The sequence below is a fragment of the Dromiciops gliroides genome, chromosome 5 (assembly GCF_019393635.1).
Source record: "Dromiciops gliroides isolate mDroGli1 chromosome 5, mDroGli1.pri, whole genome shotgun sequence".
In the NCBI taxonomy this organism is placed as follows: Eukaryota; Metazoa; Chordata; class Mammalia; order Microbiotheria; family Microbiotheriidae; genus Dromiciops; species Dromiciops gliroides.
Genome location: NC_057865.1, coordinates 291,071,256 through 291,099,135, shown reverse-complemented (window position 1 = coordinate 291,099,135; position 27,880 = coordinate 291,071,256). Strand labels below are relative to the sequence as shown.

At 51.2% G+C, this 27,880-nt stretch overlaps 1 protein-coding gene across 4 annotated transcripts in view; it reads right to left on the bottom strand.

The window, feature by feature from the left end:
• Positions 1 to 27,880, bottom strand: part of CACNA1I (calcium voltage-gated channel subunit alpha1 I) — a 226,568-nt gene that overhangs the window by 77,682 nt on the left and 121,006 nt on the right. For all 4 annotated transcript variants that reach the window (XM_043966183.1, XM_043966184.1, XM_043966185.1 and 1 more), the window contains exons 6-10: positions 18,735 to 18,894; positions 12,817 to 13,132; positions 11,792 to 11,884; positions 3,899 to 4,211; positions 583 to 983 (exon numbers count right to left, since the gene is read on the bottom strand). In XM_043966183.1, coding sequence (XP_043822118.1) covers positions 583 to 983; positions 3,899 to 4,211; positions 11,792 to 11,884; positions 12,817 to 13,132; positions 18,735 to 18,894 — 1,283 coding nt within the window. The remainder of the gene's footprint in view (positions 1 to 582; positions 984 to 3,898; positions 4,212 to 11,791; positions 11,885 to 12,816; positions 13,133 to 18,734; positions 18,895 to 27,880) is intronic.

Sequence of the window (27,880 nt, the reverse complement as noted above, 5' to 3'; positions counted from 1 at the left end):
GAGAGAGGTTAAGTGACCTGCTCAGGGTCACACAGCCAGTAAGTAGCTGCCGAGTCAGGACTGGCCCTAGGACATAGAACCAGGAACAACAGGTGGAAGTCATGAAGAGACAGCTTTAGGTTTCCCAACAGCTAGAGCTGCCCACGAGTGGACCGAGCTCGTGGGGAGCTGGCGGGCTCTTTAAGCAGAGGCCGGACGGCCACTGGTCAGGGATATATTAATGAGGATTCTTTGGGGAACGAGAGTTGAACTGAGGTCTCTGCAAACTGTATATCTTCCCTGGTGCCCAGCCCTGTTCTGTACATAAGAGATGTTGAACATGTTGGCAGTGGCGGCGGCTGCTGCTCAGTAAATATTTGTCAGTCTTGCCATTTCTGAGCTGTGTGACCTTAGGCAAGTCACATGCTTTCCTGAGCCTCAGAGAAGATGCTTTAGAAACCCTCAAATGCCAGGGAAATATGAGTTATGATTATTAATAATACTTTAAAATAATAGTTGCAAACTGAAAGCCTCAGCTTTACTCGGCCCCTTCCTCACCCCCACCCCCACCTCCTATGTCTCTGGGCTTGGGGCAACACTCACCTGTTCATGGTGTTCGATGCCCATGCTGACTGTGTTCACCAGGATAGCGATCATGATGCCTCGGTTAAAATACTTGCTGTCCACGATGCCCCTCAGCTTGGCCCTCACCTCCCGACAGATGTCTCCACACAGCCTGGCCACCCCACTGCCTTTCTGTCCCTCCTCTTCCTCCTTCTCCAGGTCCAGGGTTCCTTCACTGCTCCCTCCACCTTCTCCTTCATCATCATTGGCAGAGCCTTCCTCCTGCCCAAAGTCATCATCACTCTCTGCCAGGGATAGATGGTGGTCTCTCTCTTGCCGGCAGTGGGGGCAGTTGCTCGGGTCGGAGGTCTGTGTCACAGAGATAGGCTGCACAAGAGTATGGGGTGGGTAATCCAGGGGAATGTGTTTCTGGCACAGTCCTGTAAGACAAGGAGAAGGAGTTACAGTCAGGTTTCCAGGCCCCTTGGGGTAGACCAGTTCCCAAAAGGTCCAGAAAGAAAGACCTGGAAATTAATTGAGAATCCACTCACAACAGAAAGATGGATAATTCAACATCAACCCTATGCACATTTTTCAAGAACCTACTCTGTGAAAAATCCTGGGCTCAGTGTTGGGGATACAAAGATAGATGCAGGTTGGGCTCTCAAGGCCTAACAATCTAAAGAAGAAGAGAATGAGTACACATGTAACTATGACACAAGGGAGATAAGTGAAAGGAGAGATCTAGACTAGAACAAGCAAGGGAATAAACATGTCTCTAGCACCTCCTATGGCCAGGCACTGTGCCAAGTGCTCTCTAAGAATATTATCTTCCTCTGCTCTTCACATCAACCCTGCAGGTAGGTGCTCTTATTGGAGGAGGCAAAAATCAGTTGGCTTGGGTTCGAATCCAGTTCTACTTACTAGTTTTACAACCTTGGGAAAGTCACTTATCATTCTTGAAGACACGATCCTAGGACTTTCACCTGGAGGGATTGCGGAGATTTCGTGGAGGAAGTGACTCCTAAGTGAGTCCTTGAAGTATCCTAGTATCTTAAATCTTAAACTGAGAGAGACTTTATGGGTCACCGAATCCAGCTCCCTTATTTTACAGGTCAGGGTTAGAAGCAGAAGGCTAGGAAAATGAAGTGACTTGTCCAAAGTCACACAAGTGGCAAAGAGCAGATCCAGAATTTGAATCCAGCTCTTCTGATCCCAAATTCAGTATTTTTTCTCCTAAAACATATCCCTCATTCTTGGGGGGGATTTCAACAAAGGGAGCCCTGGCCAGAGGGCAAGAATATTACAGATGCAAGGGACAGTGTGAGCAAGGGCACAGAACTATCTTCTCCACTCAAAGACTTCAAAGGGTCTTTTGCTCAGGTTCTAATTTCTATGAAGCAGCTTTTCTCAGAGTGGTTTCTCCTGGTGACCTATTTGGCATCTTGTTGTCATAATCAGGAAGAAAGGAAGAGAGAGAAGGAGGAAAAAAGAAGGAGAAGGAAGAGAGGGAGAAAAGAGGGAAGGAGGAAGGAAGGAAGGAAGGAAGGAAGGAAGGAAGGAAGGAAGGAAGGAAGGAAGGAAGGAAGGAAGGAAGGAAGGAAGGAAGGAAGGAAGGAAGGAAAGAAGGAAGGAAAGAAGGAAGGAGGCAGCTTCTTGCCCCATACCTTAATTATAACCAAGAGCCTTAAAGTTGACCCTAGCCTCTTCCCCACTCTGACTGCCTGTAGGCAGTGTCTTGAAGCAGGGAGAGCCCACTTTCTAGGCTGGTTCTCCTAAGCTTCCCCCTACACTGGGACTCCGGTGCTGTGTGTTGACAGAGAACACCAAAGGTCTGGGAATGAGCACTGTGCATGGGCAGCAAGTTCAGCACTGGCTTTGTCCCTGACAATACGTTCCACCATCAAAAGTGAAGGGACAGGGGCAGCTAGGTGGATAAGAGCACCAGCCCTGGAGTCAGGAGTACCTGAGTTCAAATCCGGCCTCAGACACTTAACACTTACTAGCTGTGTGACCCTGGGCAAGTCACTTAACCCCAATTACCTCACTGAAAAAAAGAAGTGAAGGGACTTGGGCTCTCGAGCTGACAACATGCCCAAATATTTATAGTTTGGGGAATTCACTTAAGCTATCACTCATTGGTCTCACCCAAAAATAGCAGCAGCCTCTCCACTGATTTGGGTGACCCTTTTTTTGGATTTTTTTTTCAGGGATAAGTATAGGGTTCAGGATTAAGGAATGACAGAGACTAAAAGCATGTGGATGACTCAGAAGCCCTCCCAGGCCATCCACTCCAAGCACTTCATTTTACAGACAAGGAAATTGAGGCCCATGGAGTTGAAGAGACTTGCCCAAGGTCACACAGGTCATTAGCACCAGAGGTGGATTTCAAGCCTCTTTCCATTCTGTCTTTTGACTTCCCAGGCTCTTCCTGTGAGGCTCAGTTGAGATCAAGGGTAGAAAGTGACTGGAAAACCTTAATGTGCTACAGAAATGTCAGTTATTGTCATTTCAGGCCTTCGACAGTCTGGCTCCGACCCACTGTTCCAGTCTCTCCTCATCCTTGTCCCCCTCCACAGACACTATGTTTGAGGACCAAGGACAGTTCCCAGTCCCCCAGCTACAGCAGCCGCTTCCCTTCCTGTCCCTCACCCCTACCATCCTCCCTCATAGGATTCTGTTTTCCCTGGAGGATGGCACAGAAGGGATTTGCCCAAGCAGCAGAACTATCAGATCACCTAGCTCCCAGGCCATGACTCTTCCCCGAGAATGGGGACAGTTCCATTGTCCAACTCTGTCTCTCCAGCTCCTAGCACTGTGCCCAGCATACAGCAGGAAATCCATAAATGTCTTTACAGTCAGCTGTAAGCTACTCTAGTAAACTTTAAACTTCCACAAAATGATACTGAGTGACTTTAACCTTTGTCCTCCCAGGGCCCAGGACAACGGACTTGCACTGAGTTGGACCTGTGATTTCGTTGGGACAAAGAACTCTGAGGTGAGGAAATTCCCTCTTGCAATGCATGTTGGCACCTTCTCTGTAATTTAGAGTCTTGCCAAAAGCACTGAGAAGTTAGGTGACTTGCCCAGGGTCATACAGTCAGGAGGTGTCGGAGATGGGATGTGAACCCAGGTCTTCCTGGCTCTGAAGCCAGCTCTCTATACTGGTACTTAATAATTGTCTGTTGAACTGAATGGCCTGGAACCTCTGTATTCTGTTGGGCCCCTAGCCCAGTGTAGTGCACACAATGGGTGAGTTATAAGTGGGTGTTGACTGAGTAAATGAATGCGTGAGTTCTAAGTGATGGTTTTTCTTTCTGGAGGGAGTGGCTTGCTCCCCAACCCAGGCACTTACTGTCCCGCCTCTGCTCCTTGGCATTCCCCAGCTCGGGCTTGGCCCCCACACCAGGCTCCACCTGGCCCTGGTGACGGCTGCGAATGGCATGGTAGAGGCCCAGGCTTCGGCGCTTGGCCTTGCGCAGAATGTGGCAGACATACTGGAATATCTCCTCGTAGCAATCCCCAGGCTCTGCGTAGCTGGCCACGGTGCTGGAGGACAGGTACCGCCTGCGCTGCTCCTGCATCAGCTGGTGCTCTCTCTGCTTGGTCTCCGAGAACTGGGTCGCTATGACAACGAGGCACAGGTTGATCATGAAGAAGGAGCCCACCTGTGACCAACGGGGAGAAGAGGAAGGAGAACGACAGAGACGGGGGGGGGGGGGAGAGGGGAGGGGCACATGGAGAAAGGCAGAGACAGAGGCAGAGACCAGGGAGACACACCAAGAGAGACAGAATGAGACCATCAGACCCACACAGGAGAGGAAGGGAGAAAAAGAGACGAAGAGATCCAGTGAGAGAGTGAGGGACAGCATACCCAGAAAGACAAGACATGGGGGAGGGGAGGAAGACAGAGGGAGAGGAAGAGGGAGGGAAGGAGGGAGGGTGAGGGAGAGGGGGAAGGAGGGAGGAAGGGAGGGAGAGAGAGAGAGAGAGAGAGAGAGAGAGAGAGAGAGAGAGAGAGAGAGAGAGGTACACAAAGATATGAGACAGAGACGAAAACAGACACACAGAGAGGCACCAAAAGAGACATAGATAGATAGACAGACAGACAGGCAGACAGATATACAAAGGTAGGAAAGACAAAGACAGGGAAGGACACATGGAGAAAGGCAGAGACAGACCAAGAGAGATGACAAGAGACAACCAAACATATATGTGCAAGGATGAGAAAAACGCACAGAAATATGAAGACAGAGAGTTATGGATAGACAGACACAAAATCCAACAAAGAAGCAGAGACCAAGGGGGATATAAAGAAGCAATAGAGATGAAGAGCAACAGCCAGACATCCACACAAAGATGAGAAAGAGACAGGGATAGTGAGAGATAGGCAATGGCATGAAGTTTTGGAGAAAGAGATCATGAGAGAGACAGAGACAGAGACAGAGACAGAGACAGAGACAGAGACAGAGACAGAGACAGAGACAGAGACAGAGACAGAGACAGAGACAGAGACAGAGACAGAGAATGAAACAGACACAGAAATAGAAGATAGAAAATTGCTCAGGGAGGGCTAAAGATGAGGAGCCCTCTCTTCTAGGGTTGGGACCTGGGGTGGGTAAGGCTCACTCAGGGTGGCTGCCAGGCCTCTGCTATGAGCTCAGAGTCCTTATCAGTGCATTATCAGATGCCTTATCAGTGCATTATCGATCCAACCTATTGTCCCTGTTCCCTCTCACTACTCAGAGGCAGGAAGGGATGTGCAAGGAAGGCACTGGTCTAAGGGACTCGACTTTCCCAGAGAGGACGAGAAAGGAGGCTCTTCTCTCCCTCCCTCACCTCTCTGTCTCTGTCTCTCCTCTCTGTCTCTCTCTCCCTCCCCTGTCTGTCTCTCTGACCCTCCTTTCTCTCTTTATCTCTGTCTCTCCCCTCTCTACCCCTACCTCTCTCTCTTCTCCTCCCTCTCTCCTTCCTTTCCTCAGCAAACTCATGCCTCCTCTAGGGCTTTAACCAGAAGAAAAACTGAGAAAAAACCTCTGGTGGAAGGAAACTTACTAATGGCTTTCAGTGGGGGAAAATAGAGGGAGAGAAAAACCTTAGAGAGGCCAGAAAAACTTTCCCTGAGGCCTGGATAACTTCCTAATACTGAGCCAACCTCACCCTCGAGCTACCTAGTCTGAGAGAAACCAATGGTAGGAGGGAAACCTTGGCTAAGGTAGAGAGAAGCCTTCTTCAGGTCCATTTAACCTCTTTATGTCAAGAAAGAAATTTCCCTTAGGTGCCCAAATTCCTCCACTAGTATTAATCAGCCCTCTGGCTTGGTGTATCCAGTGTTAAGAGGATTTTAAAACTCAACAAAGAAGCTCTCACAAGCGCCACCACACACGGTTCAGGAGACACAGAGAAAAACAGAATCCCTTAAACCAGGGCCTGCCTTCAAGGATCTTACACTCTGCTGGGAGGATACTTGTAAACAGAGAAGCAAATATGAGGTGATTTGTGGAAGGAGAGAGCCTTCTCCTGGAGAAGGAGGGAAGGGGCACCAGCTGTGCATGGAGGTAGGAAATGGAAGGCCAAGTTGGGGGAGTCTTAAGCAGGAGGTTTTGACTGGAACACAGAGTGTGGGAAGCACTGAGAAATCAGCCTGGACGCCACACTGTCGGGGTGGGAGGGAGGCCTTCATGTTTTAGAGCAGAGGCAACAACCCCCTTATGTGACAAATGAGGGACCTGAAAAGGGGAGGCCTGCACAGGATCCCACACCAGTCAACATTCTGAGGAAAGATTCCAATCTAGGTCCTATTGACTCCAAGACCAGCCCTTTATCCTCTATTCTCCAAGGCCAACCTCCCATCTTCTCAGGAGACTCTCAAAGTTTGGGGCTCTTTTTCAGCATCCAAGAGTTGGAAAGATCCTTAGAGGCTCTGGCATCCTCTATCCTAAGAGCACTCCCTTCTCTGTTCTAAGCTCCCCTTCAGTTCTGACCTACCAATTCTGACCTCTCATGTTCTAAGTGCCATCCCAGCTCTGACCTCCCATGTTCTGAGGGCCCTCCCAGCTCTTATATTCCATGTTCCTAGAATCCAATTGACTTATTTCACAGATATGGAAGCTAAGAACCAGAGGGCTTAAGTCACTTGTCTAAGACCACACTGGTTATAAGGAACCAAGCCAGAATTTGAATTCAAGGCCTCAGAATCCAGACCTAGCTCTCTCTTGGCTACACCATCCATGGATATATCCAGCAGCTGATTTTAACCAATCTACAATCCCCCCCACCCCACCTGCCTCTCTGCCTCCCCTCCCCTCAGGCAGTGGCTCTGAGGGCACCCACATCCTTCCCTGATTCCTCCCTGGGCTCTTCCTCCCTCCAGGGCCCAGGTGCTTGAAGACCAGGGTGTCACTCCAAGCAGCGTCTCTGTATTTCAAAGGAGGAAAGCCCTGCTTGCTGTCATTTGCATAAGCCTTTGAAAACCACCCAGGCCTGCCTAGGAGCTGGATGGAAAGCTGTTTTTCATCCCCTTCAAAGCAGACTCCAAAATCTATTGCTTGCTGCCCTCCACCCTTTCAATCAATCCAGCCTCTACCCTCCCTTCTCCTCCCACCCTCTGAACTCCTCTGTTGCTTCCTCTTTCTCCCTTTCCAGAAAGGGTGGAAATTGGTTTTCTGGATGAGATCCCACTGCCCTGGAGGATTCTGGGAACAGCCCACCCCCTGCCCCAGAGCCCAGCCCTTTGGACCAGCATGGAGGGCCCTGCTTCTGTCCTACCACTGCTCAGCAGAGACTCCTTCTCTGCCTTCTGAGATAGTCAAGAGATGCTCAGAGCTGACAGAAGCCAGAGAAGCTGGTCCCAACCCTTCATATAATAATAATAATAATAATAACAATAACAATAACAACAATAATAATAATAAAAACAGATTCTTATCTATTGAGCTAAAAAGTTCTAGGTGGGTTCAGTTCCACCTCTGGAGACCCACAAGTCTGGCCCCCAATCCCTTCCCCTTGGTGTTGGAGGAACAGAGACTCTGCTGAGTACTAGCTGTGACACTCAGCTCCCTAGGCCTCAGTTTCATCTGTCCAATGGGTCAGTTGGACTAGACAGCCTCTGCCATCCCTTCCAGTTTGAAATCTAGGACTCCATGACCCTCTGACCTGCCGCGATGTCTCTCCTCTGCCGGTCTGGATCCCCGACCCCCTCTAGGCCTTCAGCTGCTCTTTTCCCTTTGCCCCTGTCTCTAGGAAAGGTATGGTCCTTCTGCTCATGGCGGGCAGTCCCTCTCTCTGAGGCCTCCTCTGCCCATCGTCGGTCTGTCCATGTCTGCTAACCCTTTCCCTGACGCTTATGAAGATGCTCAGGTCTACAGCATCCTTGAAGGAAGGAAAGGCATCGTTTAACGCTCCTCCCCTCCCGCTGTCCAACTCTCTGCCTCTACTTCCTCACCCAACACTCCCTCATTTGCCCCTCAAAAGCTGGCTTCCCTCCCCAGCTCTCTGCTCATCCCGAGGCCACCAGAAATCTTCATTACTCCACTCTACTTCCCAGGACCCTTTGCGCACTCATCCTTCAGGATCTCCCTGGAGCTTGGAACACCACTGACCCAAACCCTTCTCCCTGGCCACACTCTCTTCTCGGTCTCCATCATCCGTCTCCCTCCTTCAGAGCCAGCCTGGTTGCTGAGAAATGAGGGTAGTGAACCTTCTTCTCGTCTTTCTCAACATTTCTCGCTAACTCTCATGGGTTCAAATCTTGGAGCTCCAGCCTGAATTTTTCTCCTGAACTCCAGTCAGGCACGGTGCCTGCTGGGAACATCCTCCTGAATGTTCTGTAGGCGTCTCAAACTCAGCCCCTCCAACACTGAATCCATTATCTTTCCCGTGAACCCCCATCGCCATCCCCAAACCTCCCATTGCCATCCTTGCAGCCCCTCAACACATGATAGGAGCCTCTTCCTAATTGTTCCCCCTACTTCCCTCTTCAGCCAACTAAATAACCTTCCTTAGATACAGCTGTCAGAACTTCACTCCCTCCTTATTTGGCCTCCCAGGACCCTGGTCCTCCTTCATAACTCAGCTCAAGGGGCACCTCTTCCAGGAAAACTTCCCTGTCTTCTCTTCATCCCATCACAAGTATTTTCTCCCTTCTCAATCACCTTTGTGCTACACATGTCTAAGAATCTTAGATCTAGAGATGGAAGGGGCTCCAGAAGCCATGAGTCCAACCCCCTCATTTTATAGAGGTAGAGATTGAGACAGAGGTTAAGTGACTTGCTCAGGGTCACAGAACTAGTAAGTGTACAAGATAGAATTTGAACCCAGGTCTCCCTGACTCCATGTTCAGTGCTCTCTCCACTGTGGTAGGTTGCCTCTCCAACCTGTAGCCATGTTGTCTTCCCCCAGTGGAAGGTAAGTAAACTTCCTGGGGCAGGGACTGTTTCTCTTCTGTCTTTTTGCCCCGAGAATCAAGAATGGCACCTGGCACAAACAGAAGCTGGTGGTCCTCCAGCTTTTCTGGGCTAGTCTCTCTCCATTCACCAGGCCTTGCCTATGACCCCTCAGCCTATCTGGACCACCCCTTTTCTGCCCTACACCTTACCTAAAGCCCTCCATAGCTGGAGTTTTCTATTTCAGACAGCCAGTGTCCTAGTGGACTGTGTCTTCCTTCCTTTGGCAGACCAAATCAATCAGATTTAAGGACCCCTCCCCTCCCTAAGAAACATCTGAGTTGTCCTGGACCCATGAGGCCTGGGTGGGTGTAGACCTTCTCTTCCCCTCCCTAGCCCCAAGGTCTGAAAGGGTCTATTCCTTCCCCTTCCTTCCCAGGACAGCTCTGAACCTGTTAATCCTGCCCAGCTTGAATTTCAGGGTGTCAGTTCCCAGGTGAGGGGTTGCAGGTGTCAGTCCCAGCCCCAGTGGGAGGGGCTCTTTGGGCTGCCCACATTCCTTTCTCTTGCTGCCCCTCCCTCCTGTCCCCCAGAGTACCTGCAGCTAAGCCCCTTGGTCTTCTCTTAAACCAAAGGGCAGAGCCTGTAGCTTTAGGCATGGGCTGGCTTGTGAACCCATTAGTCCCAACTACAGGGCTTAGCAAACATTTATGGTTGGCTTCACCTGAGGGTCAGGTCCCTCTGGCCTCTTTGGGGTGACAGGGGAGGGAGGGATAGGCTAGGGACGCTTAGGGGAGGGAACAAGTGCTACCAAGGAAAGAGCCTGGAGCAGTAGTGTGTGTGCTGCCAGCCGTCAGGAAGGACGGCTCAGAGCTGGCTCTGTGGGCTGCAGAGAGGCCCTGGCTGTCCTAGGCTATGAATCACCATGACATTTTCCAGCCCGTACAGTCCCCAGGCCCCCGGAAAGGCCTGTCACCGAGGCAGCAGCCAATTCCCAGGGACACAGAGCAGGAGGAGGGAGCCTATGGCCACACTCTAAGGGGTGTCAAAAGGGCCCTCAGCACTCAGCATGTTACTCTGAATTCCGATGTCCCAGCTCCCAGAAGACAACATCTCATGAAAGCACTGGGCCAGGCCCCGGAAAAGCAGCAACTAAATCCCAGCTGGGCCAGAAGCCTTGCTCTAGAACCATGGGCAAGTCACTGTCTATGGGCTTCAGTCCTCCTATCTATAAATGAGAGGATGGGGTGGTGGAAAGAACGATGTGTTTGGGTGCCAAGACCTGGGCAATTCTTGGCTCTCTTCCTCGGGCTGGGGCAGCTTATTTCACCCTGACTTCAGAGAATCCCCAAATCATAGATTTAGAGGCAGCAAAGACTTCAGAAGCCTGCCAGTCCAGTCTCTGCATTTTACAGGTGAGGAAACTGAGTCATATAGGAGGTGGCAGATCTAGCACTTCATCTCTGGTCCTCCCGCTCAGGGGTTGGAATCAGTGGCCTGGAAGAGTCAGCTCCGAATGCATGAAGCAGGGCTGGGTGATCCTGACACTGAAGGCCTTACCGAGTCGACCTCTACCGAAGGTCCGTCAGGGAATAAGAGGGAAAGGTCCTTTGTTTGCCAATCTATGCCTCCTTCCAGTGTGCCCTGTGCCTGTGCGCCTGTGATCCTCTGGCCTCTCTGGCTGGGAGATGGGAAGCTCTCCAGGGATTAGGAAAGGTTCTCAGCACATCTTGGGGGGCTGCCAGGCCCCCTCCAGGAACAGGAACATAGTGAAGCCCTTTGACGACCTGGCTCCTCGGCAAGAAAATGAAAGAGCCCCAGATTTGGGAGTCGGGGTCAGAGGATCTGATTTCACTCTGGCTTTGCCACTTGCTTGACCTTGAACAAGTACTTCCACTTGTGTTGGCCATTTCCTTCCCCAGCTAATTTTGCAGATGAGAAAACTAAGGCAAAGAGGGTGAAGTGACTTGCCCAGGGTCACACAGCTAGGAAGTGTCTGGGGTCAGATTTGAACTCAGGTCTTCCTGACTCCTGGCCTTTTGTTCTATCCACTGCACCACCCAGCTGCAAAGAGTCTTAGAAATGGGCTGAGAGCCTTGGGACACGAATGAACTTGCTTGTGGTCACAAAGCCAGGATGGGTCAGAGGGAAGACTTGAAGCAAGGTCTGTCCACTTCAGTGATAATGATGTGCGTGTTCATGTAGCACTTTGAGGTTTGCTAAGCAAGGCAGGTGCTCCCTCCCATGTGCTCCTCACAAGGCCCCTGTGGGGCAGCACCATCATCCAGGGATATGTCCCATCCCCCTCCTCCCCACCCCCAGCCCCCTGGAGGCTGTGAGCTCCCCGAGAGGACTCTGATCTGCTAAGAAAGCAGATGGACTAGATTCTTCAGCTCCGATCCTCTTGCGTTCACCCGTGGTCCTCGGGCTCCCTTCCCAGAGAAGAGAGACAGAGAAGCTGAGACCCCCAGAAAGGACCCCTGAGCAGAGGCGGGGAGGGATGGGGGAGAGTCTCAGGGAGCAGGCCAGCTCTGCCCACCCAGGGGCACCCACTTCTAAAAACCAGGCCAGAGGAGAGTGGGGGGGGGGGAAAGGATGCCCAGCAAACTGGGCACAGGATGAAAAATGGCAGCAATCAACACCCTTGGATTCCTTTCAGCCGCCGCTGCCTTCAATCACTCTCCGGCTGGTTGAGTTTAAGACTAATGCCTTGGCCCTTCCTCTCGCCAGCTTCCTTCCTCCTCTCAGGGTCTGCCTCTCCCCGTCTCAGAAGGACGCCCACTTGGGGGCCCAGTGTCTCTGGGACCCCCTCTCTGCAAAAGGAGCCCCTCCTGGGTCTGGCTTTGGGGCCCCCTGACACTTACTATAATCAGCAGGATGAAGTAGATGAAGTTGTAGAAGGAATGAGCATCCATGACATAGTACATAATTTCAACCCAGCCTTCCAGAGTGATCACCTGTGGAGGACACAGAAGGAAGGGAGGGAGGCCGGTTGGCTGTGCCTCAAGCCCAGAGACAGCTCCATCCCTCATAGGGGAGGCAGGCCTAGGCAGGGTCAGGCGGGGTGCTCCAGCCCCTCCCTCCAGGAAACCTGCTGGTAAGCGTCAAGTGGTCAACACACTCAGCCACTCCCCCACTACCGATTGTTATTCTGCTGTTCTGGGGAGCTTCCAGGGGCCAGCAGCGACTGCTTACTTCTCAGACAGCTGGCTTATTGGGCTACCTAAGAACCTCATGGCCAGGGCAATGTCTGCTCTTTAACTGGCATCTCAGAGGCCTAGAGTCTGGGATCAGAGAATGAGATTAGAGCTGAGGTCACTGGAGACAGAGAAGATCAGAGCTGGGAGGGGCCTTAGAACAAGGGATGTCAGGGCTGGGAGGGGCCTTAGCACAGGGGAATGTCAGAGCTGGGAGGGAACTTAGAACAGGGGATGTCAGGGCTGGGAGGGGCCTTAGCACAAGGGATGTCAGGGATGGGAGGGGCCTTAGAATAGGGGATGTCAGGGCTGGGAGGGGCCTTAGCACAGGGGAATGTCAGAGCTGGGAGGGGCCTTAGGCCATCTTGTCCAACTCTCTCATTTTACAGATGAGAAGCTAAGACCTTGCCTGAGGTCACACCAAGAGTAAGGGGCAGAGCTGGGCTCTGGACCCCAGCCTTCTGATGCCAGTCTAGGTCCTCTTTGCACTCCACCAGGCTGCCTCCCTAAGGGGCACCCTAAAGGGAGGAAGGGTGTGTCCACACCATCAGCCTACTTAGCAGAGGACCAGCCCTGCCAGGGGCCTGGCACTGATCTGCACCCTTGGGAATCCTACCGGGCCCCTCGTCACTGCTAAGCCGCCCCCTTCTGCCCCACCTGCACCGAGCACCCACCAGCTCCAGGGCCATCACCTGGAAGATGACGATCCAGGCATAACCGATGTTGTCAAAGTTGATGGCGCCTTTGTGGGGGTTGACGCTGCCCGTGCGACACACGTTGTAGTAGCGGTTCCAGTTGACGCACATGCCGCTGACGTTGAAGTCCTGGTGCGCCGCACTGTAGTAGGCAAAGTCATCTTTGCTCAGGCAGCACTCACGGCCCTGCTCCTTGAGCGGGGGGATCTCGTGGCAGCCCATGATGCCGTTGTCCCCCGACAGCGAGCAGATGAAGGGCATCTCGTCGTCCTCCTCTGGCTGGTAGTAGGGGGGGAGGGCAACATCTCCTTGTCTGGCAAAGGAAGAGGGAGAAGAAGGGGGCTCGTCTCTGCTCCCAACCCCATAAGGGAGGACTGGGCCAGTTTCCTCTGCCCACCAACAGACCTCCACAATCCCACCAAGAGCTGGGAGCTTTCTCCTAAGTCCAGGACACCAGGGGAAGACCATTCATTTACTCACGCATTCGTTTACTCACTCATTCATTTGTTCTTTCCCTTGCCCATTCACCCCTACACTATTTTATTCATTCATGAAACAAACCTTTAATTGCCTACTGAGTGCAGAGCACTATGCTAGGTGCCCAGGAGATGCCAAGTTCTGGCACCTCTGCCCCCTTGAACTCCTAGTCTGGGCTGGAAGGGGCACCCTAAAGGGAGGAAGGGTGTGTCCACACCATCAGCATAGATTAAACACAAACACAGGTGATAATAATACACAACATCCATAAGTGATTCAGGGAGAGGCACGAAACCAGAGTATGTGAGGAGCCACGGATGGGGGCTGCCTCCCTCACCCAAATTCTCTGTAATCTCTCTTTTTTTTAATTGTGTGCATAGGAACTAGTAAGGCTGTAAGTCAGTGGAGTTAACTGTTGTAATCAAATAAAACTTAGAACAAAGTTAATTTCATCTATTGTGTCTGCTTATTTTTTTGTGGACCAGACCTGGAATCAGATCCATGTAGCGAGTTCCTGGTGTGGACACTCTCTCCAGCAAAGCCAATCAGCCTTGCCAGGTACAGGAGTGGTCCTTAACCTGGGATCAGAGAATGTCTGTTTGTTTTTAATTGATAACTATAGTTTCAAAATTGTTTTTAATTTTTATTTTTTGAATCATAAAAGTATTTTATTATTTTCCATTTGCATGTAAAGATAGTTTTCAACATTTGTTTTTATAAGATTTTGAGTTCCAAATTTTTCTCCCTCCCTCCCTTCCCTCCCCCCTCCCCAAGACAGCAAGCAATCAGATAGAGGTTATGGAAATATAAGATCAAACATATTTCTGCATTAGTCATGGATAACTATATTTCAACAGAATTGTTTTTCCTTCTGATCCTATGTCTTTTATGCATTTAAAAACATGATTCTGAGAAAGGGTTGGTGGACTTCACCAGAGTGTTAGAAGGATCCATGACATAAAAAAGACTGGGTCCCAGTCCTAGATTAAGTGACTTAGCCAAGGTCTTACATATAGTAGAACCTCAACCTAAATCTTTGCGACCAGCTTTCTCTTTGAGGCTCTAGGCTCTTCCCCTCCCTCCTCTAATCTAAGAAAAAGAAAAGACTAACTAAACAAAACCCCCTCACTCGGTGCCAAGACCTCAACTGGGCATTTAGAGGAAGTGATATGATTAAACTCAAAATTAGTCCCAGGCTTGAAGTAAGAGAGACCTGGGTTTGAATCTTGCTTCTGACACTGCTTGTCACTGAATGTTTCTGAACCTCCATTTTTTCACTGGTAAAATGGTAATAATGAGATGTGTGGAGGCCCTAGAGCTGGGAGCTCCCTCTCCTGATGACTCTTCTCCCCCACTTAAGCCTCTTGTCTTTTTACACACACACACACACACACACACACACACATGCACAAATTTATATAGCCAGACCCACACCTACACACACGCATACATGCATGATATTTACGCACATGTGAACACACACGTGCACACAGAGACATGTGCGTTTGCACATGCACGTGTGCATGGGCAGATGTACACACACATGCACACATGCACATATATGCATGTGCATGCACACACACTGCCTCTTGCTCTCCCTTGATCTCCAGAGATCCCTGGGGGCCTCCTCCTCCCCTGTTCTGCCAGTCAGCCCCCCCCCACCCCCGTCCCTCCTCCCTCTCTCCAGCTCTCAGGCTCCCAGAATCTGGACTGGTCGGTGCCTGGGGAGAGACGCTTGTCAAGATCACTCTTCTGCGACCTTTCCCAGGAGGAGAAGGAGCCACCCTTAGCAGGGGATGCATTGAACAAACAGGCACAAACAGGGGGCTGTAGTTACTTGAGGGACTTTCTCAGAAGAGCCAGGTAGTCCATGGTCTTCATTAATTACCATCCTGACTCTGGGCTCAGAAAACTTGGGTTCAAATCTTGCCTCAGCATGATCCTGGGCAAGTCACTTGATGGCTCTATGCCTCGGTTTCCTCATCTATAAAATGAAGGGGGCTGGATTGCACAACCTTTGAGCTCCCTCGATCTCTAGACCACTATGATCCCACAAAACAAGGGTCCCATGGCCCTTGACCCTGGTCAGGCTGTGCCTACCAGGATGTATCAACTTAATTCCTTGAGGAAGGTGGAAATATTACCTTTGACCCAGTGATCTCACAACTAAGCATGTTCCCCAAGAAGATCAAAGGCAGAATGAATGGAACCATACCTACCAAAATGTTCATGAAAACTCTCTTTCTGGGGGCGTGACTCTGAGAAGATAGTGGGCACCCAACGTGGCTGAAGAAATCATGGCCATGCCTAAGAATGAGGACGGTGAAGATTTCAGAGAAGTATGGAAAGACCTATTTAAACTGATGCAGGACCAAGAGGACTTAAACAGTGACTGCAGGAATATCCACCAAAAGACAGGAGAATTGGGATTAAAGGCAAAGAACTATCTTGATTTCAAGGGGAAGATGATGAAGCACACTGCCTTCTTCTTGGTAGGATGGTGGTGAACTACAGGTGTGACATACTGTATACATTGTCAGATGGGGAACACTGGGGTCGTTGGCCTTTAGGGGATGAAGCTGCACTGCCACGACTCTAAGTTATCCACCATCATGGGGGGTTGGCGGGGAGGGGGGGTCAGAGCCGTCATTGCTTCTAATTATTGGCACATCACTGAGGGCTGTATCCCAGGACCCTTCATTTTTCTCCGTAGCTGAGCTAATCTAATTGTTCTCCCTCACACATGTTTCTCTGCTGCCCCTGAGCTTTCCGACACACGCCACTAAAACCATCTGGAAGTCATGTTCGGCTCCGGTTCACTTGAGGAAGGACGTTGACGAGATGGGGCACATGCCAAGGAGGACGGAGGCAGGGATGGCAGGCTTATCAGATTCCTGGGTGACATGAAGCTGTCAGGGACAGACAAATATTCAATGACAGAATCCTGATCTAAAAAGATCTTGACAGCCTAGAACAATGGCCAAATCTATTAATAAAAAACAGTGCGGATGATTGTAAAGGCTTCTGCTTGGGTTATGAAAAAACCCACACGCAGCCAGAACAAGAGAGAGGAGATGTGACAAGGCGCCAGTTCACATAAAGAAGACCTCAGAGTGCAAGCCGACTGCAAACTCAATAGGCATCAACGGGGTGCGATGGAACCGCCAAAACCTCTAACATGGATTGAGCCTTCCTCTACAGAGCCATCATGGTCCGAACAAGGTGGGCAAAAATCTACTATCCCCTACCCTGTGCAGACCTCATCTGGAGTATAGGGCTGTGTTCCATCCCAGGTGCCACATTTTGGGAATCCAGAGAGCAAACAGAAATGCAACCAGGCCTCTAGGTGGTGCCACAGTGGATAGAATGCTGTGCCTGGAGTAAGGAAGACCAGAGTTCAAATTCCACCTCTGACACTTACCAGTTGTGTGACCCCAGGCAAGTCACTTTAACCTCTGTCTGCCTCAGTTTCCTCCACTGTAAAATGAGCACCTACCTCCCAGGGCTGTTATAGGGAGAAAATGAGATAGTGTTTGTAAAGTGCTTGGCATAATGCACACAGTAGGTGCTCTATAAATGCTTATTCCCTCTCTCTCCCCCTATGAGAATAGGTTGAAAGATTAGCCATGTTTGCCTAGAGAACTTAGAGGAACTTCAAGTGTCTGAAGGGCTGCTATGTAGTAGAGAGATTGACTTTGTTCTGCTCTGCCCCAGAGGACAGAACCAGTAGTGAAGCTGCAAAGGGGGCTTGTAAGGAGAGTCTTCTGAGCTAATGAGCAAAGCTATCTCCAAATGGGATCGTCAGTCTTGGGAAGCAGTGAGCTTCCCGTCAGTGAAGGTCCTAAGGTCAAAGCTGGCTGGTCAGGTGGAATCTATGGGTCAAGTATGAGATGAGATTGCAGAGAGAGCAGCCAGAGCTACAACTCAGAGTTCTGGCGCCCGGGACACCTTCACAGACAGGGGAGGAAGCGTCACTGACCACTCTTGTTCCTGGCTAAGGGAGATGGGAGATGGAAATCCTGGAGTTGAGCTGGTTAAGGAACTGGGGGGCAGCAAAGATTAGGGTGAAGAGACTGTACAAGTGAGGTGGAGAGCCACAGCTATTCGGATCTGGACAGAATGAGGTGAACTTGAAAGAGAGAGGGGGCTTCTGGGTGACGGTGGCCAGGGAAGGTTCTGAGAGCAGCAGCGAGGACTGAGGAGTTGGTCACCTCCTCCCTCCACCCCCAGCTGTCAGGAAGTGTGGGAGAAGGAGCAGTCACCCTTGCAGAGGTGGCCAAAAGCTGGCATGTCTGGGAGAGGGAGCCAGCCCGGGGGGGGGGGTGTCACTGAATACAAGGACCTTGAGAGAGAGGGAGATGTAGAATCACAAACGTAGAGCTGGTGTGGGCTTCTGAGACCATTTTACAGATGAGACCCAGGGAAATCAAGGAACTTGTCTAAGGTCACACAGGGAATAAGTGGAAGAACTTGGATTTGAATTCAGGACCCCTGACTCTACCTCTCCACTGCACTACAACAGAGGAGAGATTTCAGGGTATGGAGTAAAAAGAGAGGGCAGGGGGCAGCTAGGTGGTGTAGTGGATAAAGCACCAGCCCTGGATTCAGGAGGACTTGAGTTCAAATCTGACCTCAGACACTTGACATGTACTACCTGTGTGACCTTGGGCAAGTCACTTAACCCTCACTGCCCCATCAACCTCCCCCCCCCCAAAAAAAAAAGGTAGGGCAGAGGAGATAGTGACTGGAGAGGGAGAGGTCTGAGATTAATGTGGGGGAGGGGATGGTGATGGCCAGTGTGGCCATTGGTGAGCTGCCTAGGCCACTGACCACCCCCAGCCCATCTCACATTAATACTTGAGGATTAAATAAACTAATAAAAGGTGTCGGTATTGGACCTGACACATAGTAGGTACTTAATAAATGCTTGTTTCCTTCCTTCCTCCCTTCCTTGTGGTTCCTATGGAGAGAGACCTTAGGCAAAGTAGCTCATTCAGGGGCCATCAATAATTGGCTGTGCGTTTATATGCTTCTGAAAGTTGTGTTTGTGTACATGTGTGTATCTACATCTATCCTCCAGGGGCCTAGCCCAGTCCTCTGTACACAGTAGGTGCTTAATAAATGCTGGCTTGAACTATTGCTATTTGTGCTTGGCTCTTATTCCTCTTAGTAGATTCTTAGCTCCATGAGGTCAATAACCATCTTTTCTAAACCTTGTATCGACTTTAGCCAAGCACACAGTAGGTGCTTAATATGCATTTGTTGGTTTGTTGTTTTTGATTTACAACCACTCCAGGTGCCTGGTGCCCCAAGGGGAAGCCAATGCCTGGGTGGAAGAGCCAGCCTTCCAACCACTCAAATCGTCCAATGAGATGCTCCCAGTTCTGGAACACAGTAGGTACTCTATAAATGCTTCTCCTTGCCTCCCTCTCACTCACATGGTGAAGTTCTCCTCCAGGAAGCAGCGGTTGCGAAGCAGGCCGGCCCACAGCTGCACGCCGATGATACCAAAGATGAAGAAGACAAAGAAACACAGCAGCAACACATTGCCCAACATGGGCAGCGTGTCTAGTAGCAGGTTCACAAGGATGCGCATACCTGTGGGGGAGAGGGCCAAGAAAGGGAAGAAGGGGGACAGAGAGAGGAAAAGGAGAGTTAAGAAAAGGAGGCATCAATGGGGGGAGAAGGGAAGTCAGATCAGATGGAAACATGTCCGAGGCAGAGGAAAAAGAAGTGGTGGCTTACATCGTCCCCAGCAAGGTCCCCAGCGAGGCGGCAGTGCCTCTCACCGATCCCCCGCCCTCCTCCCAAAAACCCCAGTGAGGATGACAGAGAAGGCTCAGAGACCACGCAGCATTTTAGGCCGAGCTCTCTCTTCCAACCCACCCGGTCCAAAGATGGGCAACATGGAAGGGCAGATGCGTACCCCACCTCTACACCCCAGTCCACTTTTCAAGCAAGGTGGGAACGAGCCACTGGCTGCTCCCTTATCACCTGAAATCACAAAGCTGGAAGGAACCAAGCTTAGTCGAGTCTTCTACCTACTAAGAAACCGAGGCCCAGAGATGGGTAAGTACCCACATAAAGGGTCATAGGTCATAAAGCCGGACGGAACCTCAGAGACCACCTCACCCAACCTTCTCTTTTTTTTGTTTTTGTTTTTTTTTTGTTGTTGTTTTTTGCAGGGCAATGGGGTTAAGTGACTTGCCCAGGGTCACACAGCTAGTAAGTGTCTGAGGCTGGGTTTGAACTCGGGTCCTCCTGAATCCAAGGCTGGTGCCTTATCCACTGCGCCACCTAGCTGCCCCCCCAACCTTCTCTTTTTACAGATGAGGAAACTGAGACCCAGAGGGGGTGAACCCACTTGCCCAAGGTCATACAAGGAGTAAGTAGCAAAAGTAGGACAGGAACCAAGATCTTCAGACCCCAGATCCAGGCGTCCAGTTATTCAGGATCACAATGTCCTAAGTGGCAAGATCGTAGATTGGAAGAAAGCTTCATTTCACTTAAATCCCCTCGTTTTACAGAGGGAGACACTGAGACCCACAGAGGCAAGAGTACACACCCATTAGAATGTAAACCCCTTGAGGTCAGGACCATTTCCCCACACACTTAGCACAACGTTGGGCACACTGTCACGGAGAGCTTAACTTCACTGTCCAATTATTCATTCATCAGGTCATAGATTCAGATATTAGAGATCACTGAGTACAGTGCCTTCCTTTCCCTGCTTTATAAATAAAATTGCCAAGGCCCAGAGGAGTTTGTGATGAGCCTCCCGTCCCTCAGGGATGTGAACCCAGTGTTAGCGGAAAAGCTCCCTGAGGGCTGGGTCTACTTTGGGTGGCAAAGTTTGTACAGACCCTCTATCTAAACCAGGGCAGGCTCTTCTTTGCCGGGCCCAAGATGGCATTGGGATGGGATGGCAAACAGCAGGAAGGGGGGATGAGGAATGGGAGCCAGGGAGAAAAAAAGGGAGGGAGCAGGTGTCCCTGACCAGAATTCTGTTTGTTTGAGAGCCAATGACGCCGTCATTATTAATGAGGTTAATTATTTGGGATCTGGATTCCTGGCTCCAAGTATCAAGTGCTTGTGGATCAATAATTAATGCCCACCACCAACTTCTGCCCCTGAAACTAGGTCAGCCTCCTCCTGGGGAAGGGGGTGTGGCTTCTCTCCAGGCCCCAGAGTGAGCCAGGAAGCTGGCCCAGATCTGAGTTTAGCCTTTCTTCGGCTCCTTCTCCCACCCCCACCCAACAGGGAAACCTTCCCTGGGCTGAGTCTGGGTGGGGGGAGACATTCAATGGAACCAGCTAGAAGACTCTTGGTGAGAACCAGACCCCAACAAGCCAGAGCCGTCGGCCCATACAGGTTCCCTATGAATCCCCAATCTTGGCTGCCCCTCCCCAGTATAGCCCTCAGAGGAAAGGTTCCACTTTTTTTTCCTCCATTAATTATCTTTTCTCCTCTTCTCTGGGGATATGGAAATTTGGGAAGAGGATAATGAAATTCCTCTGAACGAGCCCCACTGACTGGCCCTCATCCTCAACAGATCCCCTCCTCCATCCCTCTCTAAAGTCCTCTTCCTCTCCGCCCCCCACCCCCTCGGTATCCTGGGAATTCCAGGTTTTTTAGACAATCCATAGAGTCCAGACTGTAATTAGCTAATTAGGGATTTGTAACTAGTTCATTACTTCTGCTGCCAGAGAAAAGGGGAACATTGAAATCAGGAGTCAGGGAAGACCCTCGGGCCGAAGTTAATCCTCTTTTTTGTGACCTTGGTCAAGTAATTAGCCAAGTCAGGTTGGGCCTCTTACACTGCGTCATCAGTTGGGTGGGGGCCAGGTTAGAACCCTCAGAAGGAAGGAGAATCATAGGGGAGGGAAGAGAAAAGAGGGAAAAGAAAGAAATGGAAAATCAGAGAGGAAAAGAGACAAGGAGGAACAAAGAGATGGGAGATTCATGGGAGGAGCCCTGATGCAGTGTAGTGGGCTTGCAGGCATGGGTTCGAATCCCACAGCAGGTGCTTGCTGACTGAGATTGGGCAAATCCTTTCTCTGAACCTCCATTTCTTCTTCTGCAAAATTGAGGTATTAATTCCACCCACCTCTTATGAGATGGTGGAGGGGAGGTGCTCTGCAAACTTCAAAGCCCCATCTGTGATTTCATGGGGGGGGGGTGGAAGGGCACGTCGGGGAGCAGGGTGGGGGGGAGGGACTTCCAAGCTAGGAAATTCCTTCTACCAGGGGAGCTCAATTGAGCTCAGTCAGTCCAGAGAGGTGGTGGGGGCACCGGAGGGCTAATTCTGACCTAGGCAGCTCCCTCTGCCCCTGAGGCAGGATGCGGCAAAGGTGAGGCTGGCAGACCATCACCTTTTCTCTATCCACCCCTAAGGCTGCCCCTATGTCACTAAATGGCAAAGGTCAATCAGCAGAAGCTGATGCTTGGAAGGGTCCCTCCTGGTGCCCTGGCCCCCAGAGCAGTCAGCCCCGATGAGATGAATGCCCTGAGCCCTTCTCAGAAGCATGCGAAATATGGAGGGTGACCAAGGGAACAAAATCTATTGAAATATGCCTGTCGGTTTTGTTTTGTTCTTTTTTTTTTTTTTTTAGTTCATAGCCCCCAGGTTCAAAGCCTTTGGCAGCCAGAGCATCGGGGGCTGGAAGGGCTGGTGAGGATCAAAACCAGGTCTGGGAGAGGGGACGGGGATCTGCCCAGCTGGCACGGCCACCAAGTAGCAGAGCTTGGGCTCTTTCCATTGCTTTGCTGTCAAATGCAAGACTCACCAGAGCAAGAATTCCCTTTGGAACATCCTGCATGCTTGGTTGTCCAGAATCTGTTTGGAGAACTCCAGGGATGGGTAACTCACTACCTATCCTGGAAGTAGAGGGCTTGCTTGCCCTTTTCCCTGCCCAAGGGGCTTCCCAGATTTTTTTTTCATTGATAAAAATTCCTCAAGGTAAGTGCCCTTCAGGTCAGTCTGCAGAGAAGCTGAAATGGGGCAGGGGGTCCCCTAGGGACCCTTAGCCAAATGTAGCACCCCTGCTGGTGAGCCTGTAAGCCTGGCTGGGAGGGGGGAAGGCAGGGCTGACAGCTAGGGTGGAAGTGGGCTGGCACAAGTTGGTGTAAATATTCATAAAGCACTTAGAAGCCAGAAGTTGTCCTGTCGAGCCACTTTGCCCATCCTATTTGTTGGGAGGGGGTGCCATGGCCAGCCTCTCAGGGCTACAGAAAACATCTCCCAGGCACAGCCTGGACCAGAAAACCTCTTTGCTGTCCCCCTCCCCCTCCTCCATTTTTCTTCCCCCTCCTCTCCTCTCTGGTCCTCCCCAGGCTCCCTGCCCCATTCTGCCCCAGCCCTGCCTGTCCATTCCCGAGTCTCATTCACAGCCCCCAGCGACACTCAGAGCCAGAAGGGGACTTGAAGATCATCTGCTACAGCCCCACCCTTGTTTTATAGATGATAAGGGTAAGGTCCAGGGAGCAGAAGCAACCTGCCCCTGGCTACACAGTAAGAGGCAGACCTGACTGCAAGCCTAGCTGGGCTTCCTTCAGTTCCACAGCTCCTGTCTCCTTCCTGGCAGGAGGGAGGGTCTCTCTCTCTCTTTGTGATCAGTTCTCTTCCCCTCCTCATTCCTCGAGTCCCACAGCCAGATCTCTCTGTCTCTGTCTCTCTCCCTCCCTCTCCCCCCTCCATACACACAGACAGACTAGTTTTGTGTTCCACATCCCCCCCCCCCCCCCCCCCCCCCCCCCGCCATGAGCGGATCATGTGGTCAGACTATTTGGATGGATGGGAGAAAAAGCTCAGTCAAGCATTTTAAAAACTACTTAAAGGGGGAGGGGGAGGAGAGCATAAGCTTTCAGAGGGAGAGGGGGTTGGGGCGGGTGGGGCACAGAGACCTGACCTGATCAGGCCCCAGAGGAAGCTACAAGAAGTCTCAAATATGGATGATGAGTGGGGGGAGGGGTGTCACAAAGTTTTGTCTGCACACCCCTCCCCCCTACTTCCTGTCAGTCTCCTCCTGGCTCAGCATCTCAGGTGGTGGGCTATGGGGGGGAGGGGGAGAAGCATCCAGACAGTCCCTTTCTCACATTCCCACCCCCAGCATCTCCTTCTGCCCCCTGCCAAGGGGAGGGAGGGCCCAGGCGAAGACACCAGCTCCATCAGGTTAGGCCTTCTGACCACTGAGCTGGCATGTCCCCCTGCTCAAAACTACTAAATTGCTCCCAGTGCCTAGAGAATAGCAATAGCAGTCATTCGAATTTCCATTGCACTTTTAGTTGGGAAAGCACTTTCCATTTGACCATCACGACACTGAGAAGTCATGCTATTATTATCACTATTTCACAGATGAGGAAACTGAGGCAAAGAAGAGGTTCAGTGACTTGCCCAGGGTCACACAGCTAGTAGGCATCTGAGAACAGATTCTGACCCTAGGTCTTCCTAACTCCAAGTTCGGCTCACACTGAGAGGCCTCCACGAGCAATCTGTTCCCATCCTTCCTTTCTCCCACCACTTCCTTCTCAAACACCCTGAGCTCTGCCTAGCCCAAGGCACCACGTGCCTGTGAACTTGTGGTTGTTTTAGTGCTTGAAAAACAGCCATTCAATATATTTGATTTCTTTTGTAATCCAATCTATTTTATCTTATGCATTTAACAATATTCTGAGAATGACTGCCAAAGCAGACAGCCAAAGGGGTCCCTGGCACAAAAAGAACCCTTGTTCTGGTTGACTCTGATAGTCTCCCATCTCCATGCCTCTTTGTTGCAGCAGTTCCCTATGCAGATACGCTTCCCCTGCCCCAGCTGAAATCCAACTCAAAGGTCATCTCCTCCAGTGGCCCTGCTCAGAGTTCACCAGGCACAAAAGGTCTTCCCGTCCTCCAGAGCTTTATTCATCACCAGAATGTTCTGCTTTTTATGCCAAGAGTATGTGCTGATATTAGTCTTTTTAGACTAGACTGCCCTCTTACAGCACCTCTGACTGCTCGAGGACCTCCAACGACAGGCAACTCGCTGCCTCTGCATCAGGACAACTCCAATCCATCCCCGACGCAATTGTCACAGGGATACTCCTAAAACAGAGATCATTCTCCGGCTCGGTAATGCCCAAAGACTCCCTCTTTCCTCTAGGATAAAAGCTGGGCTCCGTGTTTTCTGCCAATCTTTCCATTCTGGTTTAAATGTTCTCTTTATTCCAACTTGGCGGGCGAGGCACTCCCCACACAAACATCCCATCTTCTACCTCTGCCTCTTTGCGTAGTTGTTGTTGTTGTTCGGTGATTTTTCAGTTGGGTCCTTGACCCTGTTTGGGGTTCTCTTGGCAAAGACACTGGAGCGGTTTGCCATTTCCTTCACCACTTCATTTTACAAATGAGGAAACTGAGGCAAACAGGGTGATGTGACTTGCACAGGGTCACAAAGCCAGTAAGTGTCTGAGGCCAGATTTGAACTGGCTCCGGGCCCAATACTCATCCACTCTCCCAGGTCACCTCTTCCTGGAATCCAACAGACCCTGAATCCAAGTTTGCTGGATTGGATTCACACTTCCTCCTTTTCCACTCTTCCCCATGATCTAAGCTCTGCCTGAGGGGCCCAAGTAAAACAAGGCTGACCCCCCCCCCTTCCACAGGACAAGCCTTTCCAATTCTCAGAGAGCCAGTGTGCCTAGTTTGGGGTTAAGAAACTACAGTGCCTCAGGAGGCATGGCCTGCTGGCTTCCTGTTCTGCTCCCCCTCCTCAGAACTCACTGGGCGGGGGGGGGGGGGGCAGTAGGCATCCAGGACCAGGCCCGCTCCCCCACGGCCCTGAGCAGGCTGCTCTGGACACTGGAAGTACAGTGAACATTTCCTGAAGAAGTCAGCTGAGTCCTGTGGGTGGGGAGATGTCAAGGGCCGCTATGAGTAGCCATCCTGGAATACAGATGCCGGGTATTAGTGTTCCTCTGACTATCAGCTCTAGAACCGGTGTTATTGCCATCCGTGTTATTGCCATCGGTGTTATTGCCATCAAAACACAAACTCCAGTTATCAGCCCCCGATGGACCTGGGTTGGGACACAATGGCACGGATTCAGCCTTTCCAGAGAAGCTGGGCGGCCAGGCCCGGATGTGTCCTTCTTGCTCAGCTCCTGCCTTGGTGGCTCTGCTGGGGGAGGGGCCCCAAGGGTCGGGAGGGGGAGGGGGAGAGGCTCTGTCACCTTTGGAGACATTGTTGTTCTCTCTCCAGACAGTCCCTGTCATCCTTGATTAGAGCGGCAATCAGAGTGCCAACCAGCTGGAGTGGAAACAGCCCAGCAACTGCCAGCCTCCACCTGGGGGACAGCCTACAGGGCTGAGGTAGGGAGGAGAAAGGCTCAGGGATAGGGAAGGGGGAGCTGGGGCAGGAGACTGGGGGGGGGGAGAAGAACATGCAACAGACGGTTCTGCCCTGACCGGTTTGGTAAACCACAGAATGTTATAGAGATAGGAGGTACTGGGGGCAGTTAGGTGGTGCAGTGGATAAAGCACCAGCTCTAGATTCAGGAGGACCTGAGTTCAAATCCGGCTTCAGACACTTGACACTTACTAGCTGTGTGACCTTGGGCAAGTCACTTAACCCTCACTGTCCCACCCAAAAAAGAAAGAAAGGAAGGAAGGAAGGAAGGAAGAGGAGGTATTTTGTGCACATTTATGAGATTTAGAACTAAAAGAGCCTTGAGAGACCATCTCTCCAGACATCTTGTTTTATAGCTGGGGAAATCAAGGCCAAAGAGGTCAAGACACTTGCCCAAGGTCGCACCACCAGCTGGAAAATGGCAGAGGTAGAATTCATTGTGGCTCTCCAGACTGTCCAGAGCTGTTTGACCTCACTTCCCCAGTCAAGTCCTCCTCTTATTCCTCAGCCTGGTATGAAGCTAACCCAGGGCTCTTGAAGGCAATGCCAGGACAGAATGCCAGGACCCCTGCTGGGACCCTTGGGACTGGTGATGGGCTCTAAGTATCACCAAGAGCACCAGTGTTGCTAAGGCTAGAAGGGGGTGGGGCTCAGGGTCAGTGGGGAGGAGAAGGGGGTGGAATGATTATTCAGCCTCAGCAAATTAGGATGATTTTCCCAAAGGGATCGCAGTCTGCTTTGGTGGAGGGAGGACCCATTCAGACAAAATCATAGGGCACTGAAGAAATGAGAGTGGGTGGGATGGAACTTCTCTGCGTAAGGAGGTCTGGAAGATCGAGTTTTGCTTTTAGGGATGATGGAATGGGTCTCTTTCCCATAATGCTCCCTCAAGGCGGCAGGTTCTTGGCCTGTTGGTGATCGGCAGTGGTCAGCAGCGAGGGTGGTGGCCAATGGCTTCTGGCCCAACTCCCATTTGGCCTGACAGATTGGGGATGGGAAGGAGAGTGGCTGACTTCTGGCCAACTCTCCTTCAGTGGCTATAAGACAATCTGACCAGTGTGATACAGGGAGGGCACAAGGTTCACAGTCAGAGAAGCTGGCTCTGTCCACCTACCAGCCTTGTGACCTTGAGACAGAGACATGGCCCCCTCTGAAGCTTAGATCCCAGATTCAGAGCTAAAATAGACCTTGTGAGTCATCTAATCCAACCTCTTCCTTTTTTCATACGAGGAAACTGAGGCTCGGAGCGCTTAAGTGACTTGCCCAAGGTCAAGCAGCTAAATAACAGAGGTAGAGTCAAGGGGTCATAGATTGAGAACTGAAAGAGATCTTAAAGGCCATTGAGTCCAGCCCTCCACATTTTGCAAATGAGAAAACTGAGGCACACAGTCATGTAGGATTCGAATCCAGGTCTTCAAAGCCAGCGTTCTCCACACCAGGCCATATCACATCCAGATGAAGTGATCTTGAGGGTCCTTCCAACTCTAAATCCCAGCATCCTGATGCATTTTTCCTCCCCAGCTCTTCCCTCCCATCCTCCATCTTGGCCCTCCACAGTGGTAAGAAGGCAGCAGATTCCAGTGACAACCTAGGGGGGCAGGACAGAAGAACCTCCCTGAGATTGGTGGGGCCATTTTGAAGAGGAAGCAAGAAAATCTGAAGGGAGTGGGGGGGGGGGAGGGCAGAGAAGGGGGAAAATGGCCAACCTCCTCCCTCTTCTTCTGCCCTTCTCTGGTGCCAGTTAATCAGGGCCACAGCGGGGCACACCAGGGGGATGGCAGAGAGAGAGAACATATGGTCCTTGGCTGCCCAGGTCAGAGCAGCTGGCACTATGCCCAGGCTAGGGCTCCCTTGGCTGGGGTGAGGGCAGAGATAACGGGGAGAGAAGTTCAGTAGCTCCTGCCAATAGGGTGGCATGGCGCTTAACCCAGCCTCAACGAGACAAGGAATACACGAGCACTAGTGCCAGTTCTTGGTAGGCCCCAAGCTCCAGCCAGAACGGCGGAAAGGGCGCCAGAGTCACCGACTTCAACTCAAATCTTATTTCTGGTACTTTTTACCTGTGTGACCTTGGACAAGTCACCTCTCCACTTCCCGGTTTTCTCATCTAATATGAGGGAGTCAGATGGGACTAGAAGGGAGAGGTCCATCGGAGAGGGTATTGGCCTAGGAGTCTGGGATATCTGTCTCCCACCGTCCCACCTT